Below are 23757 nucleotides of genomic sequence, written 5' to 3' on the forward strand. Positions count from 1 at the left end.
GACAGCTAATGTAAAACAAAGCCCCAGCCATGATTTAGCTCTGTGGCAAAGCTGGATCCAATGTGCCCTTGATAATATTTCAAAGTAATGAGACCTTTGCAAGTGATTTCATGAGAGGTGTAGTGCCTGTGTTCTTGGTGTCTTGTATCAGTATCAGCTTAAAAATTAGGGAGTAAAAAAAAAAAAGAATGTGTTTGCTAATAGACATTCTTAATTTCATTTTTTAGTTTAGTTTTTGGCCTTTAAATTACAACTGAAAAATAAGGTGGGGTGTTTTTTCTGTGCTGAGCATGGCTGCTTTGTTTGTTAGCTTCTTGGACTTAAGGACTGCACCAGACATATTTCTGGTTTGCACAACAAGTTTCTTCTTTTCTTTCTTTCTTTCTTTTTTTTTTTTTTTTTTTTTTTTTTTTTCCTCCCCAGTGTTTTTCTCATGCATGTTTGGAGATTTTGATTTTGGATTCTTGATTTAGCTGGTGACATTAGCCACAAAGGAAATTTATTGTTCAAAATGATGCTTCTTATTTTTTCTTAATGTTTCCTAAAGAAAGGAATTGGAATACAAATAAAAGTCTAGGCTAAAATATTCTGGTTTAAATACTAAGAAATAGTAGTCAATGTGGTTAATTTTAATGGTTTTCTATTTTTTTCTCTTTTTATTGTTATGACTAGCTGGAAGCTTTCTTCCCAGGACACTGTTGAAAAGAGAACAGTAGTCTCCTAAGCAGTTCTCCAAGTCTTCCCACTTTCTTTCCCATAGTAAGGGTGGGATGTGTGTGTGCGCGGGCATATGTGAGATGAAGTAGAGGGAGCGTTACTTGGTTGTGTGAAGGTACAGATCTGTTGGATGAGCCAGTATCCCCCTTGACCTCCTCTGATCTTTTTCTCAACAGGTACACAAAAATTGTTTGGAGAAAGAAATAAGGCAGTAAAGGAGGTTATCTTCTTTTGCTGTTTGTGTAGTTCATCAATGCTCTCATTATCATGAAATGGTTTGGGGTGGGAGGGACTTAAAGATCACTTAGTTCCACCCCCCCTGCCATGGGCACTAGACCACCTTGCTCAAAGCCCCATCCAGCCTGGCCTTGAGCACTTCCAGGGATGGGACTTCTTAAGTCTGTCCCCTTATGTCAGTGTTCATGATGCCTCCAAAAATGCAAGACCACTAAAGCTAGGCTTAATCAGTTTCCTCCCATACCAGTTTGAAGGGACCTTCTATTTTCTCAGTGGGCCCAGTTGGACCTAAGGGGAACAAATCATAGGGTTGAGGTTTTTGGTGGTTTTTTTGTTTGTTTGTTTTGTGTTTTTTTTTTTATTATTATTTAAACCACGCCCCCAATCAATCAATGAGCCAAAGGCTAACTGAGAACTTATGCAAGGCTCTTTTACTTTACATGTTTTCCTAGTTAGTTCACGGTATTTTTTTAATTAGCTGTTATCACTCAAATCTAGAAGTGAGTTTGGACTTGGAGATCCTCAGCAGCTGGAGCAACCATTTTTTTTTTTGTTGGTACAATATTAGCTTTTATAGACACTGTTTAAAATGGGGCAGGTTCTTTTCAGGTACCAAATGTGAAATAACTCTTCTCCTCCGGCTTGCAAATGTCTGTCTCAGTCTCCTGACTTTCTTGTTGGTGATGTGACAAATAAAATATTAAGCTGTCACTTTTACGTGATTCCTTTGAAGCTTCAGCAAAGTTCTCATGCCATCTTTCCAACAGTGAAGAATATTTCTATTGCAGCTGGTATTCAGACTTTGGAGAGACATTGTTTTGTACATTTTTCTTACATGCGATCTCTTTAGATTAAGTGAAGCTGATTTCTCTTATTACCCAAGAAACAAAGGACAACATGCACCTATGAAAGCACTGATTTCTGGTTTGTATTTTATCCTTGATGACATGCCCTGAGAAGCTCTAAGCCTCGTGGCTAATTGTGGTAGGAATTCTGTCATGTATTCAGCTTGTGTTCTGGTTTTTCTCCTGCTGGGGTTTATAAGGAAGCTCCTACGCTCAAAGGAGCTAACCAAGGTTTTCCCTTCAGTCTTACACAAATACAGTGCTGTTGGTTCAGAACTAAAGGTGCCTGTGTGGACACGCTCGATTTTTGTAACACACGAGGGAGTACAAAAGTGCACAAAGTAGGCGGGTTGTGAATTTTAATGTGTCAGCAAGAGGGCCTCGAATACTTAATGTTATACTTGATGCTACTAAGGCTAAAGAAGCTATTTGCAATGGTTTTGTAGATAAATTGGTTCTTGCTTTTACCATGAAGACAGATCCAATTATTCTTAATAATGTAACAAAACTTTTTGCATTTATAAACAGGAGTCCTTGTGGCATTGAGGAGTTTGAATCTTTACTGGTGTGAAGCATATTGCCTATGTGGAAAGGCCACACTTGTGTTCCTTTGCTATCTTTCATAAGATCATCATGTTTTCAGAAAGTTGCTTGAAAAAATGTGTTGGTTTTTTTTCCTCAAAAGATAAGTTCTATTTTTAAAGGTATTCACAGTTAAATAAATACATTTTCCTACTACTCTGAGGATTGTTGCATTCAATTCTAAGCTGCTTTGTTGCAGTGGTTTGTTTTTTTTGATAACTAGCAAGTTGGAAGTAGTTGCTTTATCATTCAGGTTTCTACAGTAATCTCAATTGTAAAAAAAAACAAAAAAAAAGAAAGCTCTGTAAAAAGTGATAATCTTCATGAAATGCTTGTAGACTTAGTAGTATTTTGAAAGTATTTTCTGAATACAAAGTTGCATTTTATTTCAGTGTAAGAATTTTTTTTTAAATAGCATTGACTTTTCCTGGTAATAGAGCTTCAGCTTCTGTCCAGTTTTGTTTTATCGTTTTCAGACAGTCAAATAACTTGTCTTTTAGTAATCAGATTTTGAACATTATGTGGAATGTTCTCATGTGTGTTAGTACTGTGTGACTAAATTTAGTTCTGCATTAATTTTACTAACGTGCTTTTGAGAGAGCTTAACCTAGCAGGTAGGAGGGGTGCTTGTCAGTAATGGGAAGGTTTGCAAAATTGACTGTGAATTAGTCCCACTGTCACTGGAATTGTCACTGTTGGAGACTTCTGATTCTGACAGATTGGTGTCATAAGCTGTGTATCTACTGACTCATCGTCACTAATTTTTCCACCAGTCGCTTTTGATGAAGGCTATTTTAAAAGAGTAATTACAGCAACTATGTTAAATTATATCATAGGGAACGTACATGTTAAACACAGTAAGATTTGCGATGACGATACTGCTATCATGCTATTGTTTTTGTGATTTGTTTGTATGTCCGTAACACCTTCCTTTATCCTACTTAAAAAGTGCTCAGCATTTTTTCTTTTAAAAACCCTAAACCACTAAAAAGTGAGAATAATTTGAATATTGTGTAGGTGCTATTGCGATGCTTTTTATATTAATAAGACCCTGTTACAAAGCTTGTGTTGTGCTGCAGGACAGAAGCATTTAAGAATGCCACTAGCTGCCCTGCTCAGCCTCCAGCCGTATGCTACTGTTCGTAAGGTGACAGTGTATAATGGCATTAAAGTAACAGATGTCAGCCACAGCTAGTGAGGCAGGAGTAGGGAAGGTGATTCTGTGAAAATACCAATGTAATTTATCTTACCTTCTCTGTGTTTGGAGGGTGACCTAGTTTTGGGTGTTTTGGTGTGGTTTTGTTTGTTTGTTTGTTTGTTTGTTTCTACCAGTGTGAGACAGATCGATAAAACAGGCTTTAGCAGCTATGTTTGAAAGTAGAGTGAATGCATTGTGTACTTCCAGTCTCAGAGACAAACCAGCCCTGTAAGGTCTGTGAAACTTGATTTCTCAAGCCATGGCTTAAAACCTGCTCATTAGAAGCTTGCATTTCCTTAAAAATTGTCATAGCTGAGCCGTGGCAGCTGCTGTGGTATTAAGTCAGGTTCTGAGAAAAAGCAGTTTTAATAACCATGACAGACAAATGTTTGTGGGATTTATTAAGTGTTTGGTCTTAAAACCGCACCATTAAAATCTATGTACCTTTAGTGCTATACTAATGACCTCAGGCTATATATGGACTGTGTTTTCCTTCATTTTAATAAAAATTTGAGTTAGGAGGTTGAGTTTGGCAGATATTATGTGTAGTCTATCTGTGGTGTTTAAACAGTGACTTTGCATTTTTTCTGCATCTGTAAATTCTTGTACAGTTTATTAACAAATGAAAGCCATATTTAACTGTGTTCAACTGGAACTGTAAAAGAAAAATAGTCCTGGTTACTGGGAGATAGCAAAATTCCTGTAGGGTTTTGAGGCTGGAATTATTTCCCAAAACTGTCTACTTAAAATTACATTGCATTTCCAATTTGTCTGAAAATGTAAAGTTGGGATGGGAACAGAAATTGTTTGAAATGAACTGTTTATTTAAAAACATTACATTCAGTTAATATTCCAAGAAATTGTCCCTTGAAATATAACTGCCTTCAATTCCCTGAAGACCTACTGATTAAATCATGTCTCTTGGATCCCGTTTACATGTGGCTGACTGAAACAAGTCTTAAAAGCCCTGTATCAACAGTGGGTTTGGGTTGATTAGCTGTTAGTTCCTTTGAAAAGATATGTAAAGGAAAAAGCAATATCCAAAATATCGAGTGAATCTGAGCGATGTTGGGTGATAGAATTAATTTCTGTACATTTAACTAGATAACTGAGCAGTGAAGAACACATTTGAATGTTTGTTTGTTGGTTTTTTGAAATTGTTTATACATTAATTTAGGCTACAGAAAGTGAGGCTGGTGATATGGATCTCAGTGGGCTGCCAGAGACAGCAGTGGATTCTGAGGATGATGATGATGAAGAAGACATTGAAAGGGCATCAGATCCTTTGATGAGTAGAGATATTGTTAGAGACTGCTTGGAGAAAGACCCAATAGACAGGACAGATGATGACATTGGTAAGTATTGCTGTGTAGTAAAATACTGTCAAACTTGTTCTCCTTCACAAAAAACCAACTAACGGACCCCAAACCTCAAACTTGGAACATAAGGTTTTATTTTAATCATTGGCTTTTGTAGTTGGTAGGTTTAGTGTTTGTTCTGTAAGGTGATTCATAAACGCCATAAATTCAGTCAGTGAATTGCTACAGCCAAAGAAGAGGAAAACACACGTAATGTAGGTGAAAACTACTAGCTGCTGGCCCTTTTGATCTCAAGCTTCAATTTCTAATTGATATCAGAACTGGTTTAAGAAGTTACATCATTGTGTACTAGAAAACAGAACCTTGGCAAAGTCAACATTAATGTCAACACTGGATGCTTATCACATTAAATTTTTTAATTGTAAGTTGTGATGTTGTGTCTGTTTTTAACTAAAGATAACATTTGTATTAAATATTGGAGCCCTTAAGACCTTTATGTAAATGTGCCTCTAATCAAACTAATTTGCAATGTTAACATCCAGGTTAATACACTGAAAGCAAAGCAGATCTAGAATTCAAATTCTTACAGTTTCTAATCTAATCTGTTTCACTGGCTGAATTTTAATTTTTTTTCTTTTGTCAAAGTATGACTAAGTGATGATTAAGGTTGATTATCATATGACTAAGGGAGCATCTCTTATACGAGGAAAGTCTGAGAGAGCTGGGACTGTTCAGCCTGGAGAAGAGAAGGCTCAGGGGGATCTCATTGACGTGTACAAACACCTGGAGGGAGGGTGTAAAGACGACAGAGCTAGGCTCTTCTCAGTGGTGCCCAGTGAGAGAACCAGAGGCAGTGGGCACAAACTGAAACACAGGAGGCTCTGTCTGACCTCCAGGAAACACTTTACTGTCACTGAGCCCTGGCACAGCCTGCCCAGAGGTGGTGGAGAGGTCTCCCTCCTTGGAGACACTCAGAAGCCATCTGGACATGGTCTGTAGACTGCCCTGCCTGAGCAGGCGGGTTTGACCAGATGACCTCCAGAGGTCCCAACTTCAATCATTCAGTGATTCTGAGTAAATAAAAATTTAGGAAAAAAGGTGGGATCTTATTGACTACTTTCAGTAGTTTTTTTAGATCAGACTGAATGGAAAAGTGTCTAGCATTTAGGCCATGTAATCCCTCAGCAAAACTACTAAGACAAATTGAGTTCTGTAGTTACAAACAGTGTAAAAAAGGGAAATATGAGAGAAGTTCACTGTTGAGTACAAGTGCAACTCCAGTGCATGCAGAAGACCGAGCAGCAGTAGTCACCTTTAAGACAGTAATCCTGTCTAGGCTGTCTGAGGGGTACTTTATGAATCTGTCAGATGATAATCAAGTACAATTTACTGTTAAGTGTAGCCTAGGAAGGGATAGCTTTGCCAATGAACTTGTTCGGTTTTGTGAAATTTATGTTCTTAATGTCTTGCTGTGTTTTATGTAGTCCTATCATAGTCTTAAGGGAGCTATTGCCCTGGCTAGAGTATTACAAACATCATTGGTTGTATTCAGAGCTCTGGGTTACATTACAATTCTCCCATTATGCTGACTTTTACTTTGCAGGGCCTCTATTGATGATATGACCAGCCAGTCTGTGTCTGCGAAATACCCAGTAATTACAACAGGCCACTGTACATGATTTATTAGTATACAGAAACGATTGTGCAGCATTTTAGCTTAAGTAGCCTCAGGCATCTTGCTGAAGAACTGTCTTTACTGTGCTTTGTTGTTTTGACATGCATGACTCAGTGGGCTTTTTCTCCCTCAGAACAACTACTGGAATTCATGCATCAGTTGCCTGCTTTTGCCAACATGACAATGTCAGTGAGGAGAGAGCTCTGTGCTGTAATGGTGTTTGCGGTTGTGGAGAGAGCAGGAACTATTGTACTAAATGATGGGGAAGAGGTCAGTAGAAGTTGCTTTTGACTCTCCTAATACACCAAACATCCCAGATTCCATAGGGTTAAGTTTCCCTTTTGTTGCTTAAAACTTAATAAAAAAAAAAAGTTAAATAAAAAAGTAACATTGAGCAGGTAAATTAACCCTCTTTTTGTTCTGGATTACTTTGAAAGCTTTTGTTTAAGCATTCCTGCAACATTTCTTATACAATAAAAGCGTAAGAAAATGTTCTTCATAATGTACCAAAGGCTTTCTGCTTGTTGGAGCTCATTTGGGGAGTTTGTGTCAGTGTTTAAGTGGTATTTTAAAGCTTGCTTTCTTTCTTTGTTTCCTTTAATTTTTTTTACAATCTTACATAAGCTCTTAACATTAAAGATAAATTTAAGATCCCAGTTTTCTTGAGCTGGAAATAGTTGTACTTTTAAGGTAAACCAACTTATAAATGTTTTTAATAGATGCTAAAAAAATAACTTTTCCTTTGGAAAAATTGTGAGGGTTGTGTCTATACAGTATGATACTACAGTGTTAAATGATTCAGTCTTCATGTATCCTGCAACATTTGCTTTGTAGCTGGATTCCTGGTCAGTCATTTTGAATGGCTCTGTGGAGGTGACGTACCCTGATGGAAGAACAGAGATACTCTGCATGGGGAACAGTTTTGGTGTTTCCCCTACTATGGAAAAGGAATACATGAAAGGAGTGATGAGAACCAAAGTGGATGACTGCCAGGTAGAGTGTCGGACTGTAATACATACAAACTCACGTACATGCATATAGGCGTAATGCATCTCAATAGCCCGATGTGGTTTTATTTAAAACTGAATATATGTAAAATCTCCAGCATGTAAGCCTGTACAATAGTTGGGAAATGAGACTCCTGCATACCCACAATCTGGGAAATTGAGTTCCCTTCATCTGGGTAGGGATCATCCTGGATGAAGAGGATGAAGAGGTTTGTTTATATGCTTTCTCCAGAACTGGAGACCTTGCAGCCTGTTGCATACACCCATTGCTTCAAACTTTCCCGTAGTAGGACCTCAAGGTTCATTAGCCATTATAGGCTCTTCTACAGGTAATAGCCATTCTTCCTTACTGGACTCAGCTGCTGAATCTGAAAGTAATACAAACTCTCCCATGGTGTGAGTGGAAAATCTTCTAGTTTTTAAAAAATTGGCTTTTCAAGGAAAATGCCTTGACGTCTGCTGTAACACCAAGTGGTCAGATGTAAGGAATGCTTCTCATAGCATAAAACTACTAGCCTAATCTGGATATGTGGTTCCTATTTGCTTATTCCCATCCAGAAAATAAAAGCCAAGTCCTGGGTGTTTTAAGCTTTTTGCTTAGTCCCAATGGCTAATTAGCTTCCAGTAGATGCCCTTTGAAATGGGTGTAAATATGTGTTAGTGGAGTCACCTGGTTTAGTTTACCCATCTAACTTCCAAAAAATGCATAAATGGTATCTTGTTAGGATAATCTTTTGGAATAAATCCAGACTGTGGGACTCCCATTTCAGCTACTACTAGCTGCTGGAAATAGAAAAGGTATGTAAATGAATTATGGAGAGTGCAGAAGAAAATACTCTTATGCCTTTGTCCTAAGAACATACATGATGATTTAAGAACTTTCCAATCAGTAGGAACACTGTTATTTCCTTTCAGTTAAAATACCAAAGTTCATACAAGACAGTTTAATATTACCCCAAAAAAGAGACTATTTGTAGAAGACAATTCATAGTGCGTACAGTATTTTCATTTTCTAAGTTGTAGTGGATGGTCTTAATTATTTTTGCATAGTGTAGGTGCTAGGAATATTCTTCCGATAATTATTTTTGCACTTATTTGTGGCTGGACAGATGATTCTATAAAATATTTTTCCTGCTGCATGCTTTAATCCAGAAGTAATTTGTTTCTATGTACCTGCACTCATGTAATTGAATAAATGTTAATTTTTTTAATGATTCACTTGTTATTAATAATAGCTATGGAAAATGAAAATTATTTACAATAGCAATAAGCACAAAAAAATAAAAGCTAGGTTTTCTTTTCATTCTCTTAACCCTCCTAAATGCCACACAAAAGCTTGCATGGGAGAAAAAATACCAGCAAAGTTACTGAGCTTCATCTCCAGCAGAGGGGAGGTCAAAGCAGCTAAACAAAAATGGGTGATAATGCTCAATCATTTTGCTCTGATTAATCTTGTTCTCCTCTAATTGCAAGATTGTGGTGGAAGTACTGTGCTTGTGTGTTCATCTGCTTACTACTGCTGAACTGCTGGAAAGACAAATTTGGCTCACTGCAGGCTGAGAAACTATCTTTTCTATTAATAGAGTACTTGCATCTTAAGTCTAAATACTTTTCTGAAGATTTTACCTTTTAATACTGGTGCGCGATGATTCTTTCCAGTTTGTTTGTATAGCCCAGCAAGATTATTGCCGCATCCTCAATCAAGTGGAAAAGAACATGCAGAAGGTAGAAGAGGAAGGGGAGATTGTGATGGTGAAGGAGCACAGGGAGCTTGATCGCACTGGAACAAGAAAAGGTCACATTGTCATCAAGGTAAAAGCAAAAGTGGGTGTGTCTTGCAAATGTCTTGTGTTCTATAAACTTCTTCTCTTGGCAAGTTAGGTCCAGGATTAGTTGAGATACATATTATAAAAATATATGTTTGGAAATGGACTGATTATATTTCTGGGTTTTCTTTTTATGATTATGCACATTGATAACTAGGTGATTTCTATAGAGATCAATTTCATAAATTCTTCACATTTCTTATCACAATGGTTAAGCTGTTGTTTGCCTAGCTTATCAGTCAATAGATGCCAGCATTCTTTCTAGTGTAATCCACCTTCAGCATGTTACAAGAAAACAAATTTGCATTTGTTGAAAATCTGTTTTAATAACTAAGATTTTATTTTATTTGTATAGGGAACAGCTGAAAGGTTGACAATGCATTTGGTGGAAGAGCACTCTGTGGTAGACCCAACATTTATAGAAGACTTTCTGTTGACGTATCGGACCTTTCTTTCCAGCCCAATGGAAGTGGGCAAGAAGTTGTTGGAGTGGTTCAATGACCCCAGCCTCAGGGATAAGGTTAAATCCGCTGAATTACATACCTGTTACCGTTTGCATTGAAATATATGCTTTTAAGAATAAAATATGTTCTAGAGAGAATGACTAAACTGAATAAGACACAGATAGCTGGTGACATGTTTTAATGGCAGAATATATGGATAAGCCTAAGAAAATATTTTCTCCTTGTCTTACTGTGTTTTATTTAAGTTTTCATGTGTTCAGGCAAGGTAAATTAACCATGTTTTACCTTGCTGTGTTTTTACAACTTTGTTGCTAGCAACTGTAGGGAAAGCTTTTTTCCAGTAATCAATATTTTTATTTAATATAATTCAATAGAATTCTGTTATGTCTCAAAATTTGAGCATATAACTAATTTCTGTGTTTTCCATACATAATACTACTTAACACATCTTGGCAAACGTTTTGTGATACTTTATTTTTATATAAAGACACTAGAAAATACAGCCATTGTTAAGAATCTGTTGAGCCTTACACAGCATTAAAAAAAAAAAAAAAAAAGAAAAAGCAACCCAAACACAAGAAAGCAATCAAACATCCTCTTCCCTAAACAAAACTGCCATGATGGAAGAATAAGGCACTGTATATCCACCTTTGGCATGCTGTCTGTTGAGGCTCTATACTGTGCTTCACACTGTAACACTTTATTTTCACTTGTCTACAAGTTTCTCATAGGTAAAAAAAATAGTAAAAATTCCAGATTTTTTTGCAGATTTTGAACAGAGGGAATTGTATCGGTAAAGGTAAAGAGAAATTTGGTTTTCAACTTTTATTTAAATCTGGGTATTTCTTCTAGAAATGCTACTATATCTGTGCATTGGAGGAAGAATCTTACATTTGGCAGAGAGGATAGGCTTCGCAGCTAATATTGTTCAGCATAGGCTTGTTACAGCTTCAGAGCTCGAATATTGGAGTTCATCTTTCCACTTATTTTTCCTTGTCCTCCAATGGATAATCCTTTCAGCCTCTGTAACGGCGTGAGCCGGCACAGTTGCTGGTATCAGGTCTGAAAACAGAGTAGCTCTTTGTTCTGCCGTCTCAATAACCAACCTTCCTGACCTCCAGTGGCACTGACGGAAAGGCAAGAGTCAAGAGAACACCTTGGGACAAGTGGAGATAAGCACATGGGGAGCAAGGAATCTGGAAAATTTGAGCTGTTATTTTTTAGGGACTGGTAGGCAGTGAGGAGAGGGAAAGGGGTGAGTAAAACATCATAACTGAGGATGATCTGTAATCAGATTGGGGCATTGGGGACCCAGCCTTGCCGATGATTTTGCCCAGCAGCAGGGTACTTGACTTTACAGCTTTAATCCTCTTTTAATGCTGTTCCTGGTTGTGACACAAGTAATGGCATTCCTCTGGATGTCCCCATTCGAGCCTTTCCAGCACAGTGCCGTTTGGGTGTGCGTTAGTAACCCCCAGCTCTGAAAGCAGCATTGATGCTGAAGCTATCACTGCAGTGATTTCAAATACATTACATGGTATGGCTTGCAACTTCCTAGCCTATTTTAAAAATCTGCAATTCACCTAAATTTAACCAGACATTGTCTGGATCTTCTAGTGTCCTCCACATTAATGACAAACACCACAGATGTTTAACAGAAAGGAAGTTCATTTTCAAAGTGGGCAAAATCTCCGATATGTCAGAAATGCTACCCCTTGCCTCTGTCCCTGTGGCTGGGAGCTCCAGCACGCAGTGCTGTGCAGTTGCCTCCTGTTAGAAATCCGAACTCACGGGAGTTTTGAGGGTCTTGATTAGTTTGGTTATCAATTTTGGCAATTCTGAATACACTTGCTTTTCTGGGGTAAAAGGCAAGCTACTTGGAAACTCTGAGGGTGGCAGGGGTTGATTTTGGATGCCTGGTGTCAGACCTTCAGCGTAAGAGGCTGCGGGGGTTTAGGTTTTGTGCCAGACACAGAGAATGGACAGGGGTTAGCTCCAGATTTTGCTCTTAAGCTCTAGTTTTTGAAACGTGTAGAGGTTTTCCCCTACTACCTTACTTTCCCAGCATAACTGAAGAAATGCAACTGTATTTTCAGGGATAACTTTGAGCGGCACAACCATTTTGGATTCAGGAGCTTTTTAAAAATAGCTTGAATAGATATTAATTCAACACATGAAAACTCTTCTTATTTTGTCAGGACAAGTGCTGCTGATGTTCCAGGTCAAATTGCATACTAAGATAAAATGTGATAGTGTAAGCATATAGTTTTAAAAAAATGCAGCTCTTATTGGAGGTAAAGCCACAAAAATAAAATTGATTAGTAGTATTCCTTTAGAGTTTTTTCCTAACAAACTGTAAAATACCAGCTAAGGTCCTTCAGAACTTGATAAGTCATAGTTGCTTGGGGAGAGTAGGGGTAGGCAGAAAAGAGGGGTAGTAAACTGGAAGATTGGCTTTAAGGAGAAGAATTGCCTGTATTCACTGTTAAAACCTCTTTCCTGCTTCTGACAATAGCTCCTTTTTCCTGCCTCTCTAAACATTCAATAGCCCTTTTACCCAGGTAAATGCCTAATGAAGTTAATGGTGGCTTATCTAAAGATTTGTGAGATTCAAGAACTAATATGAAGCAGTATCAGAAGAAGCTTTATGATCATGTGCTTGAAGAATTAAGCAGCTTTGGAAATGTACATGAACAGGAAATTATTTTAAGTCAGAAATGGATCCAACTCGTTGCCTTGTACCTGTGTGCTCTGTTCCCTACGCAATGACATTTGATATAGTCAGTGTTAATTTCGAAGTATTCATAGTATTCTTTATGAAATACAACATACAATTGCTTACACAAGTGAAAGCAATTCTAATACTTAATTCGGTTTATCCTCCTGGTAAATGATTGCATATTAGTAAATTTAGGTTTGGGTGTATACGTACAATATTCAAGATTCCAATGGAAGTTTACAGGGGCTTTAAGGAGCAGTGTCTTAAAGGACCTGGCACTAGTGCTGTTCTGGGTGCTCTTGGAAAATCTTTGTGTTATTAATTTTCAGGTAACACGGGTAGTATTGTTGTGGGTGAACAATCACTTCAATGATTTTGAAGGAGATCCTGCTATGACTCGATTTCTGGAAGAATTTGAGAATAATTTGGAGAGGGAGGTAAGATGGAGGGGTTTTCTGACAATTTGGGAAGGGAGTAGCCAGGCTGTTATGTGTAACAAATTATGCTTTTCTCTTGCAGAAAATGGGTGGACATTTGAGGCTGTTAAATATTGCTTGTGCTGCTAAAGCTAAACGAAGATTGATAACCTTAACAAAGCCATCTCGAGAAGCCCCCTTGCCTTTTATCTTGCTGGGAGGGTCAGAAAAGGGGTTTGGAATCTTTGTTGACAGTGTAGATTTTGGTAGCAAAGCTACAGAAGCAGGCTTGAAACGTGGAGACCAGGTATGTTTGTAAAATGTAAAATGTGTGTCGTGGTGTTGTCCCCCGTGCCTCTTCCTCTCCCCTGCCCCCGGCTTTTTAGTTCCTTTCTCTTCACTAAAAAAAACCCCACTATATTTTTAGATACTGGAAGTGAATGGTCAAAACTTTGAAAACATTCAGCTGTCAAAAGCCGTGGAAATCCTTAGAAACAACACTCATCTGTCTATCACTGTGAAAACCAATTTATTTGGTAAGTTTGTGTGGACTTTTTATTCTAATTTCTGCCCTAATTTAGATGGAGTGTTAAATTATTTTTTTAAATACTTTAGAATAGCTTTGTTTGAAACGCTGTTGTACTGGGGAGAATAGAAAAAAGAAGCTTGCAGGTCGTAAAATACCTTAATTCATAATTGCAGAGAAAAATTTATGAATAGGGTCTCGTATGAAGTGACTTCACTCTCACAAGTGCACATTTCTGGATTAAGAGCAACTATTGCGACCATTCAGCTCGAATTCATAAAATGCGTTTGTACATGTAACGTTTAGTCCTTTCTCAAGAAAGAAGCCTCCTTTAGAATTTCAGTTGATCAGTGATCTTAACTGGTCTGCTAAATTTGCTTGTAGTTTTTCAGCCCATACCTCCAATGGGTGTGACAAGGTTGTTAAAAACTTTCTTGCCAGCTAGGTGGAAACAATCTTGCTACCCACCAAATCCATTTTCTTCAATTTTCCCTCTAACAAGTACTGAAACAGTCATGAAGGAGTCTTTAAGCATCTCAGGACCTCAGTTTGCATCATAAGTGATTACATGGGTTTGATTTTTACCACTGTATACCTGGATTACTTATATAATTTAGAGATCTCCAAGTATCTTTTTCAGGATCAGCTCTTCATCATAAATAAGCAGGGCAGAATATTACCACAGGATGTCACAGCACTGATTATTAAGTAAGCTTAGGTTAACTCCAAAAGTAATTTGTCAAATCTGTTCCCTGGGGATTTTTTTTTTTTTCTTTTTTGCTTTGCAGTAAAGATTCTGTATGTATCAATTGTTTCTAATAATTAATCTTAAAATATATCTGTACATGCTTGTGTAGCAGTATGTACTTGTTTCTCTGTGTTAAGTTCTGTGTAACCATCCTTCACACACTAGGTTTTTAGATCTCAGGTGTTGCTTTAGTATGTTTAAGATTAAACTCAATTTCTTCATTTCAGAAGCTGTGTTTTTTCCAAGTTTTTAATCTTGTTGCTGTACTGCAAATACTGAAATCAGATCACAGTGGTCTCAAAACGTTCACTTTCCATGTATTGCATGCAGTATCCTTATCAACAAATCCCAAAAGGAGAATTTCCTCTTTTTCTTGTTTTTTTAACATCATCTTCTTACCTGTGTTTAATTTGTCTCTCTAGCCCCCAGCTCCTGTTTGCCAGTACAGTTACTGGCTCAGAGTATTCTCCTCCACTTCTTTTTGTGTGTCTTATTTGAAGCTTTTGAAGTGTCTTGCTGATTTGTTGTGTACCTCTGGAGATAAGGACGAATATTAAGGATAAAATCAATACTTAACAGTAAAACCTAGCCCCTAATACTCATCTTAGCTGGTTCCCTTGTTCCCGCTTTTCTGTGATTCCTTGGTTTTAATTATCAGTTTTCATTTATTATTAGAAATCAACTCATCAGATATTTTTCCATTTATATATGGAGACTTCTCACACTCAAAATAGGTGACTTGTTCTCCAGATCAGTTTTGTTTGGTTTTATTTAAACATATCAACATTTTTGTGAAGCTGGAGGTTGCAGTAGAAGTACTAATTGCTGCCTGAGAGATTGCTCTTTGCTAGGGAGCTGAGGGAGCCTGAGAGGGTTTTTGTGTATCTGGCAGATGGATGCAACAGCCTTGTCAAACAACATCCAAGTGCCTCAGTAGTCTCATACTTGCTTACATTTTCCTTATGACTTTGTTGCAGTTTCCCCTTGGATTTTTGATTTTTTGATCCTGTTGCTAGTAATTTTGTATCCTTCTGGGACCTTTGTTGCTGGCTGTCTGTTTATAACTTTCCTTCTCAGTTGTTCCTTTTCCTCTCTCGTTTTTGTCCACTGGGCTCCTTCTGTGCGTGCTACTGTTCTGCAGGAGCTTGGTCCGTAGGTTGAAAAGGTGAAGTCTAACCATGTGGTCATCTAGTGTATTTCTGTTCTGAGCTGGGCCATTTTTACTGATTTTCTGATTTATGCTACAGAAAATTAATGTCCTTTTTAAGTGTTTTTGCAGTCTCATATTTAAATTAATTTAATACTTGAATTCACAGAATATACTAATCAGTTTTTTGTAACGATTAATATTAAACTGGTCTGGTGCACAGTGCTGTATTTTACATTTCTTTTTCTTTCCTCCCTTTTTCTGTCTTACACAGTTTTTAAAGAACTCTTAACACGGTTGTCAGAGGAAAAAAGAAATGGTGCTCCCCACCTACCTAAAATTGGTGATATTAAAAAGGCGAGTCGTTATTCTATCCCAGACCTTGCTGTTGATGTGGAGCAGGTAATAGGATTAGAAAAAGTAAATAAGAAAAGTAAAGCCAACACAGTTGGGGGAAGAAATAAATTAAAGAAGATACTTGACAAGACTCGAATCAGCATTCTGCCTCAGAAACCATACAAGTGAGTTTCTTATTTACTCTTAAATAATTGCTTTCTGTTAAATTTTAACAATTTCTCATGATACTTAAAATTTGTCATGGTACTTTCTTTCTTTATTAATGCAGGCCATGTTTATAGCTGAAAATATATACTAGAAAATACTAGTCTGAATATTTGAATGGTCATGGACTACTAACAATGCAACTTCTGACATCAATGTGGACATATTTTACTTCTTATAGATAAAGTGATGGAACAAATCCTTTTTTGTGTCATTTACTGTTTTCTTTTAAGAGGACTGCTAACTGAAAGCATCCCAGGCAATTAACGTCTGGATAACTCCGCAAGCACGTTTGCTTGCAAGTCATTGATAGGAGCAATGATTTCAAATTATCCACATTTCAGTGGCCTAAAAATTTCTGCATATTGCCATAAGGGAGACTGAGGTTAAAATTTTAACTTGGTTTTTTTGATAGAATTGAGTATTCTTAATGAAAGCTAAATATGGTATTTGATATTTTTTATTCTATGAACGCATTTTAGAAATAGAGTTCTGGTAAGTACTGCTGGAAACAATACAAGTATGACTTTTACATGATTTTATGGGAATCTTATTCTCAGCCAAGGCAGATGGCATCAATGAGAAAAATGAATTGTAGAGGGTAGTTGATGTGTACTCAGTGTTTTCTCTTGCATTTTCCTTTTGTGTGTCCCACTGAGGAAGAAATCTATTCTGTGTAAATTCATGAAAAAGACACTTGTGCTGAAAATCTCAGATTTTTTCCTGCTATCACTTTAAAGAATAAGAGTTTGCTTAACTAATGTTAGGTATTCCCTACTAAATTAACGCTGTCCTGAAACATTATAGATAGAAATTTATTAATGTAAAGATTAAATGAATATAAATTATTACATTCAAATAGTGGCTATTTATTAAATTGACGCAGGTACATTTCAGTAGAGGACAATCTGCAAATCCTCTTTTTATGTTATTTGTCTTTAGAATGTTTTCTTTATTTTACCAGTCTTGTATGTTTATTCCTCTGATGAACTGTGCATGCTCTTAAGTGTGATTTTTTTTACATTGTTCACAACTTTTGCATATAATTTTCTTGTTGGTTTTCTTGTTTTTCTTTTGATTCTTTTCACTTTCGCACTTTTTCTGTGCAGGGACCTCTTTGGGTAAGACTTAGAAAAACAGCACTCTTGACCTATTTTCTTTTCCTTTTCCTAGCATGACTTCATGTGTTATATATAGCAATTTGTTTGCAAAGCCTGTTGACATTCACTTGTTTGTGTCTGCAGTTTCTGCATAGAGATGTTTAGCTGTCAAATTCTCTGTTTGTGCTCCCCCTCCTCGCCCCCCTATTGTATAGAAACTTCTGTCTTGTTCTTCCTGATCTCTAATGGTTTTGCATATATTAAGGACTTTACCTATTCTCACATGTTTTAAAATAGCAAAAATCAAGAGGGATGAAGAAGCAGATTTACTCATTAATTAAAGTAGGTATTTAAAGACTTTGAGTCGACTAGCATATGAGGTAAAACTGTCCACCTTTTTTTGTATGTGAATACTGCAGAGGTCTCCAGTGCCTCCAGAACGTATCCAGATAAACCCAATCTTTAAACTAGAATGAGGTCACTTAGAGGGAGCTTGTCTGCTCCATGAGACATTAAATCAGTATTAAAGATGAATCAGTCTGAGCAGGAGATAATGCCTTCCTTCAGGTTTGCTTTTTAGTCCAATAACACCAAAACTGATGCTCCCAAACTGAGAAAACAGCCCCATTTCTTCTGCATCTCCTCTGAAATCTCTGAAATCTCCTTCTCTCCAGCAGCTATGAGGCATCTTTTGAATTGTGCTTCTGGCTACAGCCTCCGCTTGAGCTCTTTGCTTTCTTTACTCTTCTAATCCAGAATGGCTTTGTGGTCTGTAGGCTCAGCTGCTCCGACTAAGGATTAAACATAACCCCCAGCTCCAACTCTAGCAAAGTTCTGCCTGCTCCGTAGCGCAGCATCCCAGCCAAGGAAGCAGCCCCCGCTCTGTCCTGTGTTTACAGGCCTGCGGTGGGATACAGTGTACTGTCACTCCATTATCCCTTCTACCCTCTCGTTTGGCAGGGAAGTTAGTTCTTAATGCTCTCTTCCTGCATGGCGGATGCATACAGAAAGCAATAGGAACACCTTTCTCCTTTCACTGGCATAACGAAGTATTTTACCTGACAGCAGGGGCGGTTTGTCTTCATGGGACTTGGAGTTTTCTAGTGTTGCTATTTGTGTCTGAAACTTCTGGGGTTCATTTCTTGTTTACATACATTAGAAGACACTCAGATTGTGATTTAAGTTCTAAAAATAAAGTAAACAGAGTGTAAAGTAAATACTTTCCAATTTAGTATATGAATACTTAGAAATGTGAAGAATTTTAGAAATACTACCTTAAAAAAAAAAGAAAAGAAAAACTGCCTAGCATTTGCTAGTTGATCCACTTTACTGAAGCTGCTTCAGTCATGACGCACAGGATAGGTATAAGATTATGTAAAACTGATGAACCACAAAAGGAATACATAATGCAAGTGAAGATAATAATACAAGGCGGAGGGTTACATTGTCTTCATTTGATTGGAATTTAGAGAAAATACTGCTGTTGGCACACTTATGAAATATACTGTATAGTTGTTTAGAACCACTAGAAAGCATGTTGAGGTTTGGGGGCTTGGTTTTTTTTAGTTTTTTTTTTTTTTTTAGTATGTGTGGAGCAGTTCCTACTTGAAAGACAAGATGTTGATTGCTGGGAACACTTTTAGTTGTAGTGAAAGACTTGCTTGTGGCTTAGCATAGAAGTGCTGTGAGCTGAGTTGATCATCACTGCTTGTGACAGTACTTTGTGCTTTATGTGGAAGTACAAAAATACAGATGTTCAGATTCAGCTTAACTTCTCAGAAAGAGAGAATCCCTGAAATTTTTTCAGTGACTTCAGTGTTTCTGTCAGTCTCATGGCTTGGGGTTTACGCTTCATGAAGTCTTTTGGTAATAAAGAGTTATCTTGTTTTCTAAAAATAAACCTATGAGAAAGTCCAAACACATCAATTAGAGAGATACCCCTCCAACCTCTTCCGAGTTGTGTTGCCTTCTAAAAAGCAGTTGCTGTGTCCAAAATTGTCTTAAATGCCCAGAGATCCTGTCCTAGCTTCCCAGAGTACCATTCATTTCATAGCACTTAAAGAAGTGGTACAAGAGTGTACTGGGTAAAGTAATTCAGGGGTAAGCACAAAAGGGTGTTTGTACTGTAACAGTTCTATGGGGATAATTATCAGGCCCTTAAATTACTTTTGTTTAGATTTTCTGAGGATGGATATAACACTAGACAGACACTTAAGTACCCAAAATTAGGGTGTAAATGGTCATTTGTTTTGCATAATTTAATTCAGTAGTTTGACTTTTTAGATTTGCAGCAGTTTGCAGTGAAATCTAAGCTCTGGTTTATGCTTTATTTACACGTGTAGATACAGATTTAGATGTGCTTGGCTTTTTAAAAGGCTTTGCCTATAGTAGCTAAATTATTAATTATTTTCACTTTCTATAAAACTGCTATTCAACATTTTACACCCTGAGAGTATTTTATTAAGGATTTGCATCTATATATTTATAGAAAAGTTCAATGGCTAGCTCCAGCTCTACATCCTGTAGCGGTTGTTCTGCTTCACTTGCTGATTATGAACTCAAAACCAAAAAGCAAATTAGTGCCTACTAGAATATGATGATAGCTCTGTCTCTGATCCATCTAGCACTGTTGGCCTCCTTTGGGACCTTGTCTTTCACAATTTAATAGACAAAAGCCTTTACTTTTATCACAGGATGCTTTATTTACAGCTGTCAGGTACTTTGGAGGGGACTCCCATAGCACCCAGGTGTGGATGCCTACCTTAGCCTTCCAAGTTAGCTGGCGTCACTCCAGTCACATTCAGTGAAGAGAATCTCAGGGAAGGTGACACAGGGTGGGAAAATGTATCTCAACAATCCTCTCTTACCTGTCTGTTGAAAGATCTTGGGCTGTATGGCTACAATACATCCCAAAGTACAGTTGCAAATTCTATCTGTGATGGGGTGAAAGAGCTGTGAAATTCAGGTCGTATAAAACAGCACCGAGGGGACAGCAGTATTAGTCAAAGTCGGGTGATGGGTGGTGCAAGAGTGATGAGGTGTGTACCACCTTTGGAATAAAGTTCTTGACCGCTGTGAGAAATCATCAAAAAATAATGAGCCTAGCAGCTCCTCAGAGCTTAGTGGGGAACATGAGGATCTTCTGGCAGGCAGATCTGATCACTTCGAGTGGACATCTGGGTGCTGTTGACAAAACCAGACAGCAAGCACTGTTGTCTGGGGAATTTTAACTTCTAAATAGCGATTACTGTATTAACAGAGTGTGAAAATGTAGCAATATAGATAACCCTGGATCCATCTAGTATAGCTCAAGCTCTGAATGTCTCCAAGTCCTGATTTTATTTCTTTCTGGATGCAGTGACATTGGAATTGGCCAGTCTCAGGACGACAGCATTGTGGGACTGAGGCAGACGAAGCACATTCCTCCTGCTTTGCCTGTCAGCGGAACCCTGTCATCCAGCAATCCCGATCTACTGCAGTCTCATCACCGCATCTTAGACTTCAATACTACTCCAGGTAAGGATCTTTCTTTGTTGTTCTTCTTGACCTTATAATTCCCTTTCATTGATTTTCTGCCCCCACCCCCTGGACTTCCAGAGTCTGAAGATGCATATAAGTTTCTATGCTGTCACCTACAGATTAGCCACATATTAGTGCATTAGGATTCATTACATTTGATCCAATATACTTTACCTAAATGTATTAGATGTCCATTTTTCAGGTGTGTTGTATACAGAGTGCCTCTTGTTGATTGAATATACCTGGCCAGTGAAAACTTACTTTGCTTGCTATTTTATAATTTGCCCTGATGCTGCAGTCTTGTAAAGTGACTAGGCATCAGGCTGTGACACAGGATGTGTTTCAGTCCTTTTCTGAACAGGTTTATATAATCTGTACTACATCTGTAACAGACAGAGTTTCAAAGTTCCCTGTTAGTTACCTTGCCCTAAAGTCTTTGTATATGAAGTGATTTAAAATCCTGTTCTGAAACAGATCACAAAATGAACACATCTACCAGAAAGGAACAAAGCATGGGGGCGAGTGAGGGAGTAAAAGAGGAAGAACATGAGAAACTTGAGAGCCTTATCTTGTGAGAAGGGTTTAGCCATTGCTCCTGGCGAGGCTGGGATTTGGGCTCTTATCTGGCTGCAGGAAGGTTCTTGGCGAGAAACCTTCTCTGAATTAAGCATCCAAATCTTTGCTATTGAAAGGCAGCTGCTGGAGGAGGATGTCGTGATGGTAACTGTGCAGACTCTTGGTTATTTCGATCTAATCTTTTAAGAGTATTTCTCAAAAGTGGAACCGAAAATTCAGTGCCCTCCTAAGCCTGAGGGATTTCAAACCTTACCTAAAGGAACAGCGCTTAAACATCAGCCTATGTGCTGGCACAGTCATCACACCTGAAACTGATACTGAGCAGCCCTTCATCATGGGTTGCAGGGGTAGAGATGTCTGTGGGTTTTGTCCCAGTGTCTAAGATTGCTCCTGAGAGAGTGGGAAGATTGGTATTTTTTTATTATTATTTTATCTAATGACTAGCATCCAACACTTTAAAGATACTCTTTTTCAATAAGAGCTTAACTTCTCATCAGCACTTTATCTATAAATGGGTGAAGATTCCATTCTCCAGCTTGGCATTGACCTAGACCAGACGATTCTGAGTAATTGCTGTGCCCCTAATTCCGAGCACAGAGCCTGGCTGACTTCCAGAGCTGTGGGCATTGCTGTCTCACACAGCTCAAACTCCATTAATTGAGCAGGAATACCATTACAGGTCTGAAAATTCTTCAATCACAGATGGAGTTTGGAGAAGTTTAATAAATTAATAATGCTCTACTGTTTGTCTTTTGCTTTGAGGAAAGGAGATAAATAGTGATGTAATGCCATTGCTTCAGCATTATAGCAGCTTTTCCATTAACTTTATAGAAAATACATTAAGTAATCTCATTTAAAAAAAATCTTTTTTTTTCTTTGCTTCAAGTGTGCCAAAATGTCCACACACTGAATATTTTTTGAATATTTTTAAAGTAATTTGCAGGTACAATTTTTCCCTGTGTGGGAAGGAGGGGAAAGGGGGACTGAAATAAAAACCATGTACCTTTAGGTCTGTAGGGATGGTTGCATTGTAGATAGAAGAGTTGAATTATACCTCTATATACTTTTAAGACTTGCAAAAAAAGTAAAGCCTGCAATTTTAATTTGTTTTATTACCTTGGACTAAATGAAAGATAGATATGGAGGCAGCTTGCAAGAAATTGAACATGCTGGAGAAGAAAGAGAAAAGTGGTAGAACAGCCATCCTTTGAGGCTTTGGGGAATATCCCTCAGGATAGATAATACAACAACTTGCTGTTTTGGAAGGGTAGAAGGAGATCATGAGAACAGCTCAAAATCTGCAAGGAGTCGTTTTAGTTTCTCTTCTGATTTATTCAGGCTTTTTCAAATACACTTTTTAAGGTTTATTTTTAAATGTTCAAATAATCAATAGCACTTTGATTTCTCTCGTGCTGTCTTTTGCTATTCGATTGGAAGTCAAAATAATATAGTAATGATGAGCTGCCAGGCACCGGTACTTCCCCCCGCAGCTTTCTAAGGGACCAGACTCCTAGCGTACACCATGGCATTCTTCAGCCTGCCACTCCAGTTTCCTTTTTTGAAAAGAAGTGAAGGGGGGTGATTACAGTTCTCTTCAAGTACCGTTTTATTTAAAAATTATTGTGCTGAATTACTTGCTACCACTGCTATAGCTGTAGGCGTTTCAATTGCTGGCAGACTTCTCTGCGTTCTGTGTAGTGCTTTTGCTACCAGCTCTGATAGTTGTGCAGCCTGAGAAATTGGGTGGTAAAATACAGCACAAAGATGATACTTTTCTCTTTGCTGTTCTCCTTATTTCTTCATATTGACTTCAGTGATCCAGCAGAGCAGGCTATTATCTGCTTGCACGAAGCATTTGTTTCCTGGGAGCATTAAGCGAGTTCCCACCTTGGTATTGTTTACAGTAGCTTCCCATCTTCACAGCATTTTGTTGAGTGGCAAGTATTTCTGTAACAGCAAGAGGCAACAAGATCTAGAGAGCAGTCTGGTTTGTAATAGCCTCTTTCAGAAGCTGTGTTTTGGCATCTGCCTTCCTCAAGATGTCAAAAAATGTAGAAATTATTTCAGGCACTGCTTTGTATCCCTCTTGAACTGATTACTGAAGAAGATTGGTCAATATAGAGTTGATGATGAAAGGCAGAATTGGCTTGCTGTAGTTATAAGGTATTTGTACATTTGACTCGAGTACTCAGGGCTAAATCTCACCTGGACTGATACCCGTTATGTGTAGCCGATGATGTAATCACTCAATTCTAATGTGTTTCACTCTCAGTGCTTCTCAAGCTGCAGAAATACTACTATGAGCTTAAAAGTTATGGGCTTAGTTGCACAAAATTTGTAAGCTAATATAATTAAGCCTAAACAGCCTTTGTGGCATGTACTCAACTCATATCAGAGAGATTTATCTTAATATTCTTTCCAAATCGTTTTGGAGACATGCAGCAGTAGTGGGAAGGTGTTATTTTTTGTTCTTTTGTCACAAGATTTCTGTTGTAGTAACTTCAATACCTTACGCATGTTCAGGTCTTGTCAAAAAAGACTGGTTGTATCAAAGTGAATGTTTTCATCTGGCAGC

General features: G+C 37.8%; 1 protein-coding gene across 10 annotated transcripts in view; it reads left to right on the forward strand.

Moving 5' to 3' along the window:
- RAPGEF2 (Rap guanine nucleotide exchange factor 2) overlaps window positions 1-23757 on the forward strand; it is a 195095-nt gene that overhangs the window by 151305 nt on the left and 20033 nt on the right. For all 10 annotated transcript variants that reach the window (XM_027779881.2, XM_027779878.2, XM_027779876.2 and 7 more), the window contains 10 exons: window positions 4757-4934; window positions 6707-6843; window positions 7408-7566; window positions 9240-9392; window positions 9762-9926; window positions 12919-13026; window positions 13109-13312; window positions 13433-13541; window positions 15701-15947; window positions 20446-20603. In XM_027779881.2, coding sequence (XP_027635682.2) covers window positions 4757-4934; window positions 6707-6843; window positions 7408-7566; window positions 9240-9392; window positions 9762-9926; window positions 12919-13026; window positions 13109-13312; window positions 13433-13541; window positions 15701-15947; window positions 20446-20603 — 1618 coding nt within the window. The remainder of the gene's footprint in view (window positions 1-4756; window positions 4935-6706; window positions 6844-7407; window positions 7567-9239; window positions 9393-9761; window positions 9927-12918; window positions 13027-13108; window positions 13313-13432; window positions 13542-15700; window positions 15948-20445; window positions 20604-23757) is intronic.

The sequence above is a fragment of the Falco peregrinus genome, chromosome 2 (genome assembly GCF_023634155.1).
Source record: "Falco peregrinus isolate bFalPer1 chromosome 2, bFalPer1.pri, whole genome shotgun sequence".
Taxonomy (NCBI): domain Eukaryota; kingdom Metazoa; phylum Chordata; class Aves; order Falconiformes; family Falconidae; genus Falco; species Falco peregrinus.